Source organism: Amblyomma maculatum, chromosome 3, assembly GCF_055883805.1.
Source record: "Amblyomma maculatum isolate TAMU_Amacu chromosome 3, ASM5588380v1, whole genome shotgun sequence".
NCBI classification, from domain to species: domain Eukaryota; kingdom Metazoa; phylum Arthropoda; class Arachnida; order Ixodida; family Ixodidae; genus Amblyomma; species Amblyomma maculatum.
Window position 1 is genome coordinate 171547829 of NC_139346.1, and position 18583 is coordinate 171566411.

The 18583-nt window shown below is 43.8% G+C and overlaps 1 protein-coding gene across 1 annotated transcript; it reads right to left on the reverse strand.

Moving 5' to 3' along the window:
* Window positions 1–935: 935 nt before the first annotated feature.
* Window positions 936–18377, reverse strand: LOC146196927 (carbonic anhydrase-like). The gene is made up of 6 exons (XM_084597095.1): window positions 18344–18377; window positions 17352–17531; window positions 7393–7550; window positions 6108–6197; window positions 2858–3160; window positions 936–1052 (listed from the first exon to the last, which is right to left on the reverse strand). Exons 1-6 carry the CDS (start codon window positions 18375–18377, stop codon window positions 936–938), a joined length of 882 nt encoding a protein of 293 aa, XP_084453221.1.
* Window positions 18378–18583: the final 206 nt, after the last annotated feature.

An 18583-nucleotide genomic window follows, 5' to 3' on the forward strand; every position in this document is an offset into this window, starting at 1 on the left:
GAGATACGAAACACTTGGAATGCTTGATACAAACGCACAGCAAAACTTCATATGCAAAACGCACACGCACGCACGCACGCACGCGCGCACGCACACACACACACACACACACACACACACACACACACACACACACACACACACACACACACACACACACACACACACACACACACACACACACACACACACACACACACACACACACACACACACACACACCGACGAAAGGATAAGCCGTACGCGTGTACGCACAAACACACACTGCTAAAGGCCATTTCAGTAATATTTCCTCATTGCACATACATGCACGAAGCGGATGATAAAGGCTTATAATACGAATATTTTATTGTTAAGTCCTCAATCCATGCGAATAAAATGACTGAGTGTGCTGCTAATAATAAAAGCACGCTGGATATGCCCACAACCTGGTTGACGTCAGTAACTTGCACTTTATCAAGCAATCAGCGAAAAGAAAGATGATTTGGCTTAAGTCTTCATGCGAACTCTTTTCCTGAGCAAGAACGACGATAATACCAAGAGGCAGGAAAATCAGTTTTGAAAAAGTTAAGTAGGTAATTCATTGATCGCTTCATTTGTGAACAAAGGAGTATTTCGAAAGGTGGAGCGAACAAAGCTTTTCTGTGAAGTAACCTAGTCGGAAAGAGTATACATGTCTGACATGCTGTGTTGCGTAGAATAAGTGCCACAGATGGTGTTTATATCAATCTCTTTGACAGGAAGTTCGTCGTTTTCGCAGTAATCTTCGGGTAAGAATCAATGCCTTTTTTTCCTTATGTGGTGTTCATGCAATATGGATGCAACATATAGAATATGCGATTATGCGCTATGCACAATATGTGGCCTATACAATGAGGTGGCACGTAAAAAGTGATTGCGCGAGTACAGCCGCACATTTCCTATCTCGCGCATCGTCAGAAAGGCGGGAACGAGGAGATGATCTTGCGGCCGTATAGTTTCTGTGGCGGTCTGAAGTTGTCGACAAGAGGCCCCCGCCCACGACGACCTTTGAGTCTCCGGAACCCGGCCAACTGTAATGAAGATAAAGCGTACATTAAAGGAAGGAAAATGCTTTCGACACGTGTAACAGTCCGAAAAAAATATTTGTAACCAGGGCTACGGGTAGCGCAAAGGACTAATGAAACTGCCACTGTCACGGTTGGTAATTCTTGTGAAACAATATGCGCGCCTTAACCTAAATTGGCAACAAAAAGAGACATTAGTAAAAGGTTATAAATCTGTACACAAAAACAGTCAAAATAAAAAAAAAATAAGTAAAAGTCCACGCGGTTCTTCCGGGCCTACAGCATAACGTACAGGTTTTGCGGAACTTATCATACCAGTATGAAAGAGAACCGAACAAGGGTTGAGGGATCCCCTCTGCTAGCAACGGAAGCCAATGTTTTGACAAGCAGACCTGTCTTCGTCTGATCTTCGACTTTGCCTAGACAAAGACGGGACCCCTTGTCGAAACTTTGGCTTGGCTTGCGAACTGACCCTCTCCCTCGATCCTTGTTCGGGTTTCCTTCATACTGTGCAGCCGTCTGCTTCTCCTTGTTCTACCCAAGGAGAATATATAAAAACTTCTGGAGTGGAGGTGCCGTCCAAAAAATGTCGCCAACGTGCCGCCATCTTGGGGGGGGGGGGGGGGGGTTGCAAAACATACAGGCGGTCACATTCACGGCAGCAGCCGCAGTCAAGCTCGCGGTCCGTTTACGGATATTTCTTTACTGCATCGGAACGCCGCTCGGATTAATGTTGGTGTATGGTATCATGAATGATTCCTGAGCATATTAGTAGCGTTTCGCGCTAATTAATTACAGCAAATTGCAAAATTGTGAATAAATATTAAAATACATGCTATAGCTACAAGTCGTACATCGTTGGATAGCTTATGCCAAGTCCAACAGCACTGGACTAGCTGCACATTTAGTTATTTACCGCTAATTACGCTAATTATTTATTGATAATTGCAATGAAATTTGATTAGTACTACTGTACCCAATATAAGCTACACCACAATATATGACTTGAAAGGATAGCATTCAAATCAGGTTTAATCACAATTGACTATTTAGCGGTAATTGATTAAGACGAGCAGTTAGTCTAGAGCACTTGTACTCGGCATAAGCTATCCAACGATATATGACTTGTAGCCAATGCATGTATTTGACATTTATGAACAATTATCTAATTAGCATAATTAATTAGACATTAAGTCAAGCCAGTGCACTTATACTCGATATATGCTATCTAACGATATATGACTCGATGATGTGTAAAATCTAAAGTTCATTAGCAGTTAATTCACCGTGTTTCATTAAGACCTACAATTAATAAAGACTTGCTCAGCTGGTAGCCCACAACATTGCATTAGAACTTAAAAATTCTTTAAGCACTTGAAACACACTGGCGACGCTCGTGAACAGCGCTTCCAAGCGCTCAGGCCAATTCTTGCCCACCACAAGATGGCCGCCGCAGGCTTCACCCCAGCCCATTAGCAGTTATTTTTATATCCTCCTTGGTTCTACCCCCATATAAAACCTATGTCATATAAGACCGCCACCTTCAAGATTCACTCGGACCACAAGACTGGATGCATGGTCACACTTATTCATCACCCCTGTAGAAGATATTAGGGAGTCAGGGATCTTAACACTCCATGTTGACGGGTGAGACCCGGAAAAACAACCATGTGCGGTTGTCGGCCCAGTCGCTTCCTGCGTTCTAATTAACTTTTCATCTTCCGCTACACTTCGCCTACACTTCTACATCTCTACCTATGCAAAGGTGTCGCGGGAATATGTTCCTGAAGCTCACGCACGGCTGGCCATACCAGGGCCTCCGAGACGAACGCGGTCTTGTGAAAGACGGTCCACTGCACCGACTCCGTGCACGGCGGCGTGGTGAGGGAGCCTTGGTACGTGAAGAACTCGTGTCGGCCGACGGGCGGCAAAAGCTTGTCCAGCCTCAGCGGAAACTGTTTGTTGGTGTTCGAGCCTTTTTCTTTGCGGCTCACCAAGCGGCGTACCATCCATGGCAACAGGCGCCGACGGGGACGCGTCCGGGTCGTATTGCTCTGCAAAGCCGCGAGGATACCCCGAATCGCCTTCACGGAGTCGAAGTTCACGAACGTCATCTGCGCCGTTGCCGAATTAAAAAATTACGAGGGACTTTAGCGACTAAAATAGTGAAAGGCGAAAGCCAGTGAAAGGCGAACGCCTTAGTGCCGCATTCTGCTACGCAACTGATCATTAATAAGAGATTATCTAAATTAACCAGTAATTGATTATTAGTCATTGGTAAATAGTTATGTAAGCAGTAGGCAGACATTATTAATGAATTATCGTAGTAATGAATTATACATTAGCGGATTAATTAGTCATTAATTAGTTACTAATTTGTGATTGAGCATTAGTCATTGATAATTGATGACTATATTGTTAATTAGCCATTACTTAAATGAATCATTCATTGAATAATATTCGATCATTAGTTATTAATAATTAGTCATAATTGGTCATTATTAAATTGATTAGCCATTCATTTGTAATTGATCATTGATTTGCATATGGCCATATAAGGCACGCATTCGCGCATACTGTGGTGGTGCTCTGTGATTGGTCGAGACCTCCATGACGTCATCCCGTCCCGACAATCAGAGCCGCAGCAAAAGCGGGACACATTTTGTCCACGACAGTATGAGCCATTAAAGGCTTTCGCCTTAATAGTCTGCATTGACGCTTTCTCAAACGGCATCGGGCTAACTTCCAGGATTTACAAGTATTATTGTTAATTTTCGATAATAACGCGATAGCGTTAAATGACCCCTTCTCCGAATAATCTAGCGTTGGCCTTGCGAGCGAAAAATCAAGGGCGCGGGGCTGGCATCTGTCAGGATTAGGTACTGACTGTTCTTTGAGCTGTGTGACATCACGTGACCCCGTTGCATGACCGATTTGGCAGAAGCTGCCAACTCTGCCTTCTCATTTGAGATCGATGAGTGAGGCGAAGACAATCTTCCAGGGCCCTTGCGTTCCTTATCTATGTTGGATATTTTTTAGCATAACATGGTAGCTTTCGACTGTATGGTTGGTAAATGATGCGTGTGAGATAATACGGTCAAAGTTAATGTAGTAGTGAATAAGCCAGTTTCAAAGTGCTCCTATGCGATTGAGTATCCGCGAGAGGAGCCTTGAACAGTAGCATTAATGCTGTCACCTCATATTTTTTAAGGCGTGGCTCACATCTGGGAGTTGGCTATTGCCTCTGCCACGGCTCTTGGATAGCTTAAAGCTTTACTGGGCCACTAAATATCATGGTTTGTAATCGGCGTAAGTTACACTGTTTTGCTTTATCTAAATCCTTGTCGGGGCTCGGGAATTATTTGTCTTGATAAACGCAAGGGCTGTAATACGCCTGAGTCGGTTATTAATTACTGTTAGGAGTCCGAGACTTCTGGGAGGGGAGGAAGAGGGATCCCGCAAGGGTTTATGATGGCCTGTTACCCAAGCAAAGCGCACGTACCAAATATTGTGTCAGGATCTTGCCGGCTAGCAGCGCAATTCTGCCGCGTATGTAGTTTCTAAACGCCGTCTGCGAGTCCATAACCATGTATTCGGACCTGGGATGCGATATTGCCATGATGATTGCCACCGCGCCTAACTCTGCAATTTTCCCGTGCCGAAGAGAAAGTCTGTTGACAGCCTGCTCGTCATGCATCACCGATATTGTCCAGACCCCTCCTAGAGGGCCTACCGCATCCACGGGAAGGTATCCTCTAATTTAGAGTAGCTCCTATCCACCATCTTGGCCCTCGCACTACTGTGTCCTTGGTGATATTCCTGGTGCATATCTTTAGGCAGGTACAGTGTCCCATACTCGCCTTTCCCTTTTTCGGGATGCCTTGCTTCAGCGTATACGACAGCTGATTTTCCAGCCTTCCAACGCTGTGCGCCCAGCCTGTTTTCTTGATAGTTTGGCACCCTTAGTTAAGGGGTGGGTACCAACGAATGCGTCAATCGTATTGTGCTCCCTCAACTGCAGAAAATGCGCTAAACATGTCTTGATCAACACCCTCAACGCCTCGTATGGAATGTTGCAATTATGACATCGAAATGGTTTGGTCGCACTTCCTCATCCGGAGGTACGAAGCACGTACAAGATTTGGCCGATTTAAATAAGCTTGGACCAACCGAAGAGTCGTTCTCCATCATGTCATATTTTTAATGGTAGTACGAACGCTAGTTAACCGCATACTGTACGAAGCTTAGCAATTACTGGTGTGTTTGCACCCTTGTTAACTAGTAGCCCCATGCATGATACGCAACGTCTTTACCTCAGGGATCGCAGCATTGTGCACCGTGATTTGGACAGGGGCTACATCTTCTCTTCTGCGTTCTATAAGAAGCTTAGACCTTTGCGGAGAACAGCGCAGCTTGTACTCTTCCGTATATTTTTAAACCGCCGAAGCAGCCTCTTGGAGTGTTTTTCTCGCCTCTTCCACACTGCCCCTGGTCACCCATATAATGACGTTGTGTGCACAAAGGGTGCGCCGTTTTTCGTCTACGCTATCAAATTTTTCTGTCAAATACATAAGCGCAATGTTGAAGAGAAGAGAGAGAAGACTGCTCCTTGTGGCGCAGGTCTAGCGTCTACGGAGATTGGTTGAGACCTCACATTGTCAATCCTTATATGGGCTTGTTTGCCTTGTAGAAAATCTTCAATGTATTCAAAAGTCCCCTTTCCACGCTGTGTATTCCGCAGGATATCCAGGAGCTAATAGAAACTATGATGTCTCTTTACATGCCTCAGGAGGACACTAAACAAACTGGATACGTTTGCGAAGGCAGTGAGTCATATAAGTATTTGGAACGTATAGAGATTCCTTGCAAACGCGATAATGCCTCTCCCGACGTCAATGTTTACATCCGTCTCGCGTCTCGGCTCTCTTCAAGCTCCTTCTTTGGCTTCATCGCTTCATCGCTCCACCGTTTATTTTTTCTTCACTTTCCTTTGTTAATGATACACCTAACCACTCATAGGATAGTTGTTTTATGTCCGAAGAAAACGATACTTGCACATACCCTGTATAAGGTTGCAATGATGGCAAGCCCATCCGTCTGCGTGGTCGCGTCCACGTCCGCATACTTCTGGTTTGTGTAAATCAGCTGAGACTGAAAATTGCAGCGAGAAGACAGAAACAGGAAATCAATTTTTTCACGAACGGGTAAAGATGGAAAAAGGTCAATATAAAAAGCAATGTGGCGGCATATCTATTAGCACCAATTTACGATTGTGCTAATCGCATATCGGCGGTAAATGGGTGTGCCATTGCAAGCACCAATTGCAAGACCCTTTTTGGTATATGCCAACGTTTAGTAGAATACTGCACCGCTGCACTGGATAAGCAAGCCGCCGGCTCGCCCAGAAAGGCCCTCCCAAAACGGCGGCCGTTAAGTCCTAGGTGGCAAGACCCGGAGTGGCAAGGTTATTGCCTAAGCATGCCTCCTTCGAAGGAGTGTAGCCTGTCTCAGTGGTTTGTGTCCACGCACGGCTGTGGGAATTTGCCGCAGCTCGAAAAACAATTATTAGAACGCTCTCGTCAGGCGCCACATTATCTTTCGCTAATAATAAGTTCATTTTCACCACAATGATGTACATGGTAGCAGGGCCCTCTGACGGCGGCCTCTGAGCTGTGGCAGCGTCCATATAGGGCAGACTGGCCGATGCCCTGATGAGCGCTTAAGTGAACGCGCTACATCCTTTAAGTAATCCCAATCTAACCACCTGCCCAAGCATTGTTTGAGCTGAAATTGCCTCCCACATTTTAGAAAAACAAAGGTTCTTGGTCGTTCTAAAGGACAACTAGCTAGGGAGCGTCTTGAGTCCTCGTTTATTCGTCGGTTAGGTACTGATAAGTGGGTGCGTGAGACGTCTGTTGTTTTGTTGCAAAAGGAAGCTATGTTTCCAAATGCTGCGTAATTTTTCGTGTACTTCCGATATCTCTCCATGTTTTTTCCGTCTTCGTGCAGCCCCAGATTATCTTGGTTCAGTTTTTGTTATCTGCCCCTTCATCCTAATTCAGTGGATATCCGGGCATGCGTATGCAGTTAATCGAGCTCATCATTTTTTTTTTGTGCTTCCAATTTCAGCTGCAAGTTAGCGCTCGTCCTGTGTCCCTGTCTTGTCCTCGCATGTCTCCTGCTAACCCCACCTCTAAATCTGTAACGTTTATGCAGGTAGCGCTATACAAGGGCAAGATGCAGTAGTGAGCTGGGACTGTTTACGAATTCCAGGAATGTCACCCCCCCTTACGCCTAGGTGTTTTCTTCAACACGTCAATATAATGTATATAGCGTATTCCGCTACCTCCATGGGATAGGCTATGCCGTCGATGCGGTGCTCGGAGCCGTGGCCTGGACCGGAGCCCCAGTGGAACAGCGCATGGTTGAACACGTAGGTTCCAAGAAGCGGTCCGCCACTAACCGTCCGCCTCGTCTTGTCCTTCGGTGACGCCCTGATGGTTACTGGAATGCCGTAACACACACCCAATTGACCCACATAGCGGCATATAGTGGGCCGACACTTCTGACTGCACTTTGTACACGACGGGACATCAAATCCTTCTTTTACTGCGAAAGCAATACTACTTGCACTTTCAAGCCTTTGCCGTAGTGGTGCCACCATTGACCTTTCGCGTGACCTCTGTGTGACGTTACGCCGAAGAGCTGGGCGACCATCTCGCGCCGTATGCGAGCAGTGGCGGTGCCACAACCGGCGGCCTAACTATAACCTAACTCCCGCGCTGTCCGCCAGGAGCGCAACAGGTGTTGTGACGTCACGCCAAAGAGCTGGGCGACCATCTCGTGCCATCTGCGAGTAGTGGCGGTACAGTGCCTAGTCTAGCCACTGTAGTGGCGGTGCCTCCGCCGGCGGTTTAACATCTGCTTCGACGATGCCACCTACCGCTAGGGAAGCTCGTCGCAATGAGCGTAAGAGACAGCAGCGAGCTACAGAGACGGAGGAACAGCGTATCCATGTCGTATCCAGAATGAATCATTGTATAACCACCACAGTCTAACAATAACAAGCATATCCATAAGCACCACCACCAGCCGAACATTAGCTGAACCTGGGCGTAGCCATGGGTATTGCTTTCGCAATCTACCGGGCTTAATCAAGCTAAGCCTCTGCCAATTTTTCTTCTTGTACAGCAATGCGAATTTGTTTTTTGAATGTTGCAGATTTATGTAGTCTAACTTTTCGTTCTCTTTCGACACCTTTGATTATCTTTATAGCTGCTTTTGCTATAGAACCTGACACTGTAGCCTTGGCTATAGGTTCGCAAAATGATCCGTATTTATTAAAGCTTCAATGAGAACAAAACCTTTGGAAGCACTGCAGAGACCGCATTGAAACCAAAATAAGTGGTTATCCGAAAAGGAAAGACGCAGTGGCTGTCACGCTTGATCCGTGGACACCTGAATCGTACCGTAAACGAAGGGAGGAAGGTGCGAATGAAAGTGAAAAGAGAGAAGAAGGTACCATAGTGGAGAGCTGCCGACTAATTTCGGCCACGTGAGATCTTTAACATGTATTGATATCGCATAGCACCTTGACGCCTCTCCATTGCGCCGCAGCAGTGGTTAAGATGCCCAACTACTGTACCGAAGTAATCATCATCATCATCATTATCATCATCATCATCATCAGCCGAACTGTACCCAGTGCATGGCGAAATCCTCTCCTATTTCCCTCCAATTAAGCCAGTACTGTACTAGCTGAATCTACTTGATCTCTGTGAAGTTCTTAAATTCATCCGCCCACCTAAATTTCTGCCGCCCTTTACTACGTTTTCATTACCTTGAAATCTAATTGGTTACTCGTAGAGATCATTGGTTATCCTCTCTTCGAACTACATGTCCTGCTGATGCCCATTTTTTCTTCATTTCGACTAGAATATCAGTAACTTGAGTAATTTCTCTAACCCACAATGTGCGCTTCCTGTTTCTTAACGTTGCACCTACCATATTCTGTTCTGCAGCCCTGCAGTGCTCTTCCAAATAATGTTTGATAGGACGGTACACAGTCGCTCCTGTGACGGGCCATTCTCATAGCCAAGTGACATTCTCATGCAACTTTACTGTCACGCGACCTTGTCAGGGAAATAGTCATAATAATAATAATAATAATAATAATAATAATAATAATAATAATAATAATAATAATAATAATAATAATAATAATAATAATAATAATAATAATAATAATAATAATAATAATAATAATAATAATAATAATAATAATAATAATCAATCAATCAATCAATCTTTATTTAATGTGCGCAGGAACAACCATGTGGTCTTTGTGCTGCAGCACAAAAAAAAAAATGAAAAGGCACAAACATGTTTACACACACAGAGAGAACACAAAAAAAAAGAAATAAATAATACATGAAATGAAACTGAGACGAAAAGTATCACGGAAATTAAGCAAACAATGAGTATCATCACTTATATACACAGTGAGAGAATTTTTTAGCACACCAGGAAATAAAGAAAAAAAAAAAAAAGAAGAACGGTAGGTAGAAGAGAAAAAAAAAAAAAACAGATGACTGACATTGATTATAGTAATATAGAAATATACATAAAATAAACAACCATTCCAGGCGCAACAAGTGCATGGTACTTAAAACACAGGCTAGAAATACAGAATAATACAATAAAGAAGTAAAATTGAACAAGGGACAGTAAGATTCGAATATAAAGTTTAAAGTTGAAATATAAGAAAGAAACGGATAAAAAGTAGTTCAAGATACAGACAGCATTGAACAGGAGAAAAAGCAAAAAGTGAAGTAAATACAATTTAAGGCTATAAAGTGGGAGTTATATGTGATAAAGTACTATTTAGAATACAACGCTACGAACATCCAATGTAAATGAACAGAGCGAGTTTTGGAAGATGTCAAGGTGAGGACAAAAATAGTTAAATAACCACTGCATCCTGTCCAGAGGGGAGTGGGAATGAAGAGGAGAAACCTGAAATGGTCTGAATTCCCTCATGCTCTTTCGCGGAACGCGCAGTAGGATGTACTCTAAGAGCTGAGGGCACATAATGTGGCCATGAAGGAGTTTGTACAGAAATATGATATCAAGTCTGATACGACGGCAGTGAAGGGAAGGAAGATTCAGTTGGGCGCTCCTGGTGGAGCGAGAGGGGGAAGTTGCGAAAGGAAAGCGATAATGAAATATCCGTAAAAATTTTTTTTTGTACTCTGTCAACCTTGTCCAAGTTCGATTTGCAAGTGCCATTCCAAACAACCGACGCATACTCCAAGACCGGGAGGCATATGGACAGGTACAGTTTTAGGAACGGAAGTGGAGTATGGAACTCTCTCGAAAGTCTGCAAACGAATCCGAGTGTGCGCATAGCCCGCTGAGCAATGCGTTTAGTGTGAGAGGAGAAGCTGAGGGTGCGGTCAAAAAGTACACCAAGGTCATTAATTTCATCAACCCTATCCAACAGCACAGAATTGACAGAATAATGGTAGAGAAAGCTATGTGTTTTACGAGTAAAGGACGCAACCCTAGTTTTGGAAGAATTGAGGGTAAGTCGATTCATCGCACACCAATCAGAAAAAGCAGATATGTCCGATTGCAACAACACGCAATCTTGAAAAGAATGTATTACCTTGAATATTTTTATATCATCAGCATAAAGAAGAAACGAGGAGTTCTTTATCGCCGAGGAAACATCATTAATAAAAACGGAGAAGAGAAGCGGGCCTAGTACTGAACCTTGAGGAACTCCACTCGTTGCAGGGTAAACGAAAGAAGTCTGTCCATTGACACTGACAAAGCAGAAGCGATCAAGGAGATAGTTGCGTAGGAGGGCTACGAGAGAGACTTCAACGCCAGAGAGTAGAAGTTTTTCAAGAAGTAGTGAGTGAGTAACAACGTCGAAAGCTTTGCTCATATCACAGTACACAGTGTCAACCTGACCCCTCTGAAGGACTGCTGCAGAGGCATACGTCATAAACGTGACTAGGTTGGTGGAAGTAGAGCGACCCGACATGAAGCCATGTTGATTCGGTACTATGATATGTTTGAGATGGAAGGAAAGTACGCTGTGCAAAGCTAATTCGAAAAGCTTAGAGGTTGCACATAGAAGAGAAATCGGACGATAATTGGAAACATCAGTTTTGTTTCCAGACTTGAAGACAGGAAACACGCGTGCCATTTTCCACACACGAGGAAAGGCAGCATTTTTTAAACAGTTATTAAATATGGCAGTCAGTACTGGTACGAAGATATAACTGAAGGCTTTTATTATGGCAGCTGGGTCCAGGAGACAAAGATGGTCTCAGACGCTTAAGACTCTCAGTTATCAACTCCTCGTCAAAGAGAATGGAATTAGATAGTGCACCAGATGGGAGGCAAACGGAATCACAATGTGGATGTTTGTAAACGGAGGAAAAATGTTGTGCAAAACTGTCGGCAACATCCCGAATTTCCGAACCCTGAGAGTCAACTAAGCTGATACTTAAATCTGATTTAATGGAACGCTTGCGAACGTAACGCCAGAACTGACTAGGACGATTTGAGGCATACCTCTCTAAAGACTCAAGATAGGAGTCGTAGTCCCGCTTGTATAAGCGTTTGCAAAGAGAACGCACACGGCGAAACTCATCTGCCCAATTGTGAAACCCAGGGCGTTTCGCTTTACGATGGGCCCGTTCCTTGAGCTTTAACGCCGTTATTAGTTCCCTTGAAAACCAGGAAGGGAACTTCCTACGCGTAGGAGTATGCAAAGGTATGTACCGACGCATACCATCAAGAACTATTTCTGTAAAGCGACTGACTTGTCCATCTGAATCATTAATGTCATTTAAAAGGGACCAGTCGACGGAAGAGAAGAAATTGAAAAGACCGACATAATCACCACGTGCATACGCGAAACGGGGCGAATTCCCCACCCGATCTGAGTTAGTAGAAGGTGAGGCAGAGACAGCAGTAGTAACTAGAAGCGGAGGGTGAAATTTGTCACAGCGAGTCAGCGGTATGTCCGAACTCGAGACTCGAACACTTTCAAAATTCGATAGACAGATGTTATTAATAATAATAATAATAATAATAATAATAATAATAATAATAATAATAATAATAATAATAATAATAATAATAATAATAATAATAATAATAATAATAATAATAATAATAATAATAATAATAATAATAATAATAATAATAATAATAATAATAATAATAATAATAATAATATAATAATAATAAACAATCAATCAATCAATCTTTATTTAATGTGCGCAGGAACAACCATGTAATCTTTGTGCACAAATAAAAAAAAAGAAACAAAAATGAAAAAGCACAAACATGTTTACACACACAGAGAGAACACAAAAAAATAAATAAATAATACATGAAATGAAACTGAGACGAAAAGTATCACGGAAAGCAAGCAATCAATGAGTAGCATCACTTATATACACAGTGAGAGAATTTTTGAGCACACAGGAAAAAAAAAAAAAAAAAGAACGGTAGATAGAAGAGAAAAAAACAACAACAACAACAAATAACTGACATTGATTATAATAATATAGAAATATACATAAAATAAACAACCATTCCAGGCGCAACAAGTGCATGGTACTTAAAACACAGGCTAGAAATACAGAATAATACAATAAAGAAGTAAAATTGAACAAGGGACAGTAAGATTCAAATATAAAGTTTAAAGTTGAAATATAAGTAAGAAACGGATAAAAAGTAGTTCAATACAGACAGCATTGAACAGGAGAAAAAGTAAAAAGTGAAGTAAATACACTATTAAGGCTAGAAAGTGGGAGTTATATGTGAATAAGTAATATTTAGAATACAACGCTACGAACATTTAATGTAAATGAACAGAGCGAGTTTTGGAAGATGTCAAGGTGAGGACAAAAAGAGTTAAATAACCACTGCATGCTGTCCAGAGGGGAGTGGGAATGAAGAGGAGAAACCTGAAATGGTCTGAATCCCCTCATGCTCTTTCGCGGAACGCGCAGTAGGATGTACTCTAAGAGCTGAGGGCACATAATGTGGCCATGAAGGAGTTTGTACAGAAATATGATATCAAGTCTGATACGACGGCAGTGAAGAGAAGGAAGATTCAGTTGGGCGCTCCTGGTGGAGCGAGAGGGGGAAGTTGCGCAAGGAAAGCGATAATGAAATATCCGTGAAATTTTTTTTTTTTGTACTCTGTCAACCTTGTCCAAGTTCGATTCGCAAGTGCCATTCCAAACAACCGACGCATACTCCAAGACCGGCAAGCATATGGACAGGTACAGTTTTAGGAACGGAAGTGGAGTATGGAACTCTCTCGAAAGTCTGCAAATGAATCCGAGTGTGCACATAGCCCGCTGAGCAATGCGTTTAGTGTGAGAGGAGAAGCTGAGGGTGCTGTCAAAAAGTGCACCAAGGTCATTAATTTCATCAACCCTGTCCAACAGCACAGAATTCACAGAATAATGGTAGAGAAAGCTATGTGTTTTACGAGTAAATGACACAACCCTAGTTTTGGAAGAATTGAGGGCAAGTCGATTCTTCGCACACCAATTATAAAAAGCAGATATGTCCGATTGCAACAACATGCAATCTTGAAAAGAATGTATTACCTTGAATATTTTTATATCATCAGCATAAAGAAGAAACGAGGAATTCTTTATCGCCGAGGAAACATCATTAATAAAAACGGAGAAGAGAAGCGGGCCTGGTACTGAACCTTGAGGAACTCCACTCGTTGCAGGGTAAACGAAAGAAGTCTGTCCATTGACACTGACAAAGCAGAAGCGATCAAGGAGATAGTTGCGTAGGAGGGCTACGAGTGAGGCTTCAACGGCAGAGGGTAGAGTTTTTCAAGAAGTAGTGACTGAGTAACAACGTGGAAAGCTTTGCTCATATCACAGTACACAGTGTCAACCTCACCCCTCTGAAGGACTGCTGCAGAGACATACGTCATAAACGTGACTAGGTTGGTAGAAGTAGAGCGACCCGACATGAAGCCATGTTGATTCGGTACTATGATATGTTTGAGATGGAAGGAAAGTACGCTGTGCAAAGTTAATTCGAAAAGCTTAGAGGTTGCACATAGAAGAGAAATCGGACGATAATTGGAAACATCAGATTTGTTTCCAGACTTGAAGACAGAAAACACGCGTGCCATTTTCCACACACGAGGAAAGGCAGCATTTTTTAAACAGTTATTAAATATGGCAGTCAGTACTGGTACGAAGATATAACTGAAGGCTTTTATTATGGCAGCTGGAATGCCATCAGGTCCAGGAGACAAAGATGGTCTCAGACGCTTAAGACTCTCAGTTATCAACTCCTCGTCAAAGAGAATGGAATTAGATAGTGCACCAGATGGGAGGCAAACGGAATCACAATGTGGATGTTTGTAAACGGAGGAAAAATGTTGTGCAAAACTGTCGGCAACATCCCGAATTTCCGAACCCTGAGAGTCAACTAAGCTGATACTTAAATCTGATTTAATGGAACGCTTGCGAACGTAACGCCAGAACTGACTAGGACGATTTGAGGCATACCTCTCTAAAGACTCAAGATAGGAGTCGTAGTCCCGCTTGTATAAGCGTTTGCAAAGAGAACGCACACGGCGAAACTCATCTGCCCAATTGTGAAACCCAGGGCGTTTCGCTTTACGATGGGCCCGTTCCTTGAGCTTTAACGCCGTTATTAGTTCCCTTGAAAACCAGGAAGGGAACTTCCTACGCGTAGGAGTATGCAAAGGTATGTACCGACGCATACCATCAAGAACTATTTCTGTAAAGCGACTGACTTGTCCATCTGAATCATTAATGTAATTTAAAAGGGACCAGTCGACGGAAGAGAAGAAATTGAAAGACCGACATAATCACCACGTGCATACGCGAAACGGGGCGAATTCCTCACCCGATCTGAATTAGTAGAAGGTGAGGAAGAGACAGCAGTAGTAACTAGAAGCGGAGGGTGAAATTTGTCACAGAGAGTCAGCGGTATGTCTCGAGACTCGAACACTTTCAAAATTCGATAGACAGATGTCAAGAATATTACCACAGCAGTTTTCAATGAAATTGTGTTGCTGTAATGAGTTAAAGGCTATAAAATCAAGTAGAGCGTTACACTTACTTAATATGTAATGATTGTTGTGAGAAGCAATAAATTAGTTCCAGTTGATACCAGGAGTATTAAAATCGCCTAAAATAAGAAGTTTGTGTTTGCTATGACGGGTTATAACATGTTCGATTGAGAGCAGAACATCATCATAGGCTGGAGAAGGAAGATTCGGAGGAATGTAGGAAGCTGCAAGTAAAAGTTTTTCATGTCGATTTAAAGTGAGCTCGAGCCACACACATTCTTCAACAGTTTTCACATCGGAACGTCGAACACACCTCACAAAACTGTCAGTAGCAATGAGCACTCCACCTCCTCTTGATTTGGGACCTGTTTCAGGGCGGTCGCTACGAAAAACAGAGTAATTATTTGGAAAGAAATCATTGGAAGGAATATCACTTGACAGCCAGGTTTCGGTAACCACAACAGCGGTATAACAAGAGGACAAGACGCTAGAAAAAAATTCTGATCCCTTAGTCCGAAGACCTCGGGCGTTTTGATAATAGATATCCAAATTAGGGGCCACTGCAATTTTGCGTCAGTTCTGAGGGATGAAGCATACCGTGAATAATAATAATAATAATAATAATAATAATAATAATAATAATAATAATAATAATAATAATAATAATAATAATAATAATAATAATAATAATAATAATAATAATAATAATAATAATAATAATAATAATAATAATAATAATAATTGGTTAGGAAAGCCGCAGTATGTGTCACACTTGCTCTGTGGACACCTGATCCGCGCGGTAGAGGGAGGTAGGAAGGTGGGAGTGAAAGTGGAAAGAGAGAAAGAGGAGCTGTAGTGGAGGGCTGCAGAGTAATTTCGACCACCTGGGAATCATTAACACGCACTGACATCGCACAGCACACGGACGCCTCTTCGTTCGGCTCCATCGAAACGAAGCCGCTGGCGGTCGGGATCGTTTCGATGGAAGCAAAACGAAGACGTCCGCGTGCAGTGCGATGTCAAAGTGACATTTTCATGAACTTGACTGCAGAGACTTATTTTTTGTTTTTGTGTAGCCTCGTCATACTATATATCAAGTGATCTTGTCACGTGGTATTCTCTTAGCCTCGTAACAGTTTCAAGCAAATTGATTGTAAACTCTCGTGATGCTGTGCCCGGCAGCACTCAAACTTTTTAATCCTTCCTTCACGGGCAGTTGTCCGCACAGTGCGGAGAAGTCTTCGGACATCCACCACATGGCGTGGGCTTGCCCATACAACCAAGCTATTCTTCCTCACCCCAACCCCACTCGGGAGGACTGGGAGGCGACCCTGCTCGGCTGCTATGACCCCCAAGCCCAAAAGGCCTTGGACGAGTGCCCCCGGCCACCAGCCGACGCCTCTGGGGTCCCGTACTAGGGACTCCACCTAGTATTTGTATTGAAGATCCGGCTCATACATACCGTTACCCATTTTGAGTCTATTAAACGTTTTTCACCACCACTACCATACTCTCATAGCCACGTAGATTTTTATGAAACTTGACTATCAGGGGACCTTGTCACGTGATACTCTAATAGTCACATGAGATTTTCATACAACTTGACTTTCAGGTGACCTTGTCACGTGGTGCTCTCATAGTCCCGTTACGTTTTCATGCAACTTGACTTCGTGACCTTGTCACGGGACACACTCATAGCCACGTGACATTTTCATGCAACTTGACAGTCACATGAAGTCACATGATAATCAAAGTAACTTGACAGTTTCAACCCATGACTCAGCACATTTTGTGGCCCATAAGTCAAATACGGCTAATTACTTTTGCATGACTCAACATAAACCTTTAACCATGCCATTTGGCGTGACTGGGATCATGACAAACTACACCGATATAGCCTCACTGCACATAGCCACACTGTGCACAGAGGGGGCGGGGGGGGGAGGGGTAGAGGGCTCACCACTTCAGAGTAAAACCCATTGGCACTACTGCCCCCTCGGGCGAAATGTGCAAGTGGGGCAGGTGCAATCATTGGGCAAGGGAGGCATGCAAGGTCCTGCACCACTCGGCCCATGGGCACAGCAGCACCCGTGCCTCGCTACTGCATGCCTCGCTAGCCTCGAACCCACTAGCATTCAGGCAACTGTGAAACAATCACAAAGGCATGATGTAGCACGGCCAAGGCGGCCCGCACTCACACGTCAGGCCGTCGTTGTCGACCGTGAAGTTCTTTAGCGGTACCATGTGGCCTCGGAACCGGAGCGGCCTCAAGGCCACGTCGTGGATCGCGTGGAACGTTTCGATGTTCACCGGCGACTGCCTCTTCCCGCCGCACGAGTTGTTCGCGATGCACCCGAAGTAGGCCCATGACCAGGTCTCTGCGGGGCCAGGAGGAAGGCTCGGTGTTATGCTCGTCCTTACTGGAGTACTGCGCCATCACGCAGTGATATCAAGAAGTTCAGCCAGAATATGGTCTCACAAGTCGACCAGTGTGTCAGGAACTTTAGTAAAGGACCAGATGCAGCGTCATCACGTGGAAAAAAAATGTGGAGGGAAAAGTGGAAAGGAAGAAGCATGCTGCAAAGACTGTGGCCTGTTTACGGCTTTTGTACAAAATCTACATTATAACTACCAGACCCTGAGTCACAAGGCAGCTTTCTCACTTTGCGTGGCCTGTTAGAGATGCGGCGAAAGTTACGATAGGTGACCAGCGCACCGTCATCGCATTACAAAGGGAAAGGATTGAGGTGCGATTTCTCTAAACTATTCTGAGCGAATGTACTGGACCCTAATGTTCACGGCGTTTAACTTCCCAAAGTGACAGACTACGCGGGGCGCCGTAGTGGAGGGTTCCGAAAATTTCGACCAACTGGAGTTTTCTTTTTTTTTTTTTTAACCTGCGCTGGGCATCCCACAGTGCACAGGCGCCTTGCGTTTCGCCTCAACGAAAACACTGCCGTCGCGGCCGGGTTGTAACACACGTCCCTCACCTCTGTAGTCTGAGAACACTGCTATTTCAAACACGACACTGAAACAATGCACGCCCCTATAGCGTGGCATGTTTCACATTTTTTACATTTCCCGTACCCTGTTCAGATTGTCAGTACCCATGCCCAGTTGAAAAAAGAATGTACAGCACGGAAGCAGTCATGTGGCTATCATTAGTTATAGCTTTTAGGTATAGACCAACCATCGACAAACGCGCCAAGACCCTTCAGTCGCATGTCAGAGTGTTATTATTTTCCGGTAGATGCCCATGGGGGGGGGGGGGGGGGGGGGGGGGGGGGGGGGACTGATTCGGTTGTAGCGCTGAAAATGCTTCGCTATAGACGTAGTATCGTAAGACCGAACATAACCATACATATTTAGCATTTTAAGGTACAAACATTACAACACGCTTTTCAAGTTATCGACAGAGAATCATCCGTGT

Excerpts from the sequence above, each read along its gene's own strand:
- LOC146196927 (XM_084597095.1), bottom strand. The coding sequence starts at position 18,377 with ATGCGACTGAAGGGTCTTGGCGCGTTTGTCGATG. Across the intron at positions 6,198-7,392 it reads GCATAGCCTATCCCATGGAG|TCTCAGCTGATTTACACAAA; the intron begins GTAGCGGAATAC and ends TGCAATTTTCAG. Across the intron at positions 3,161-6,107 it reads TCATTGCAACCTTATACAGG|ATGACGTTCGTGAACTTCGA; the intron begins GTATGTGCAAGT and ends GCAACGGCGCAG.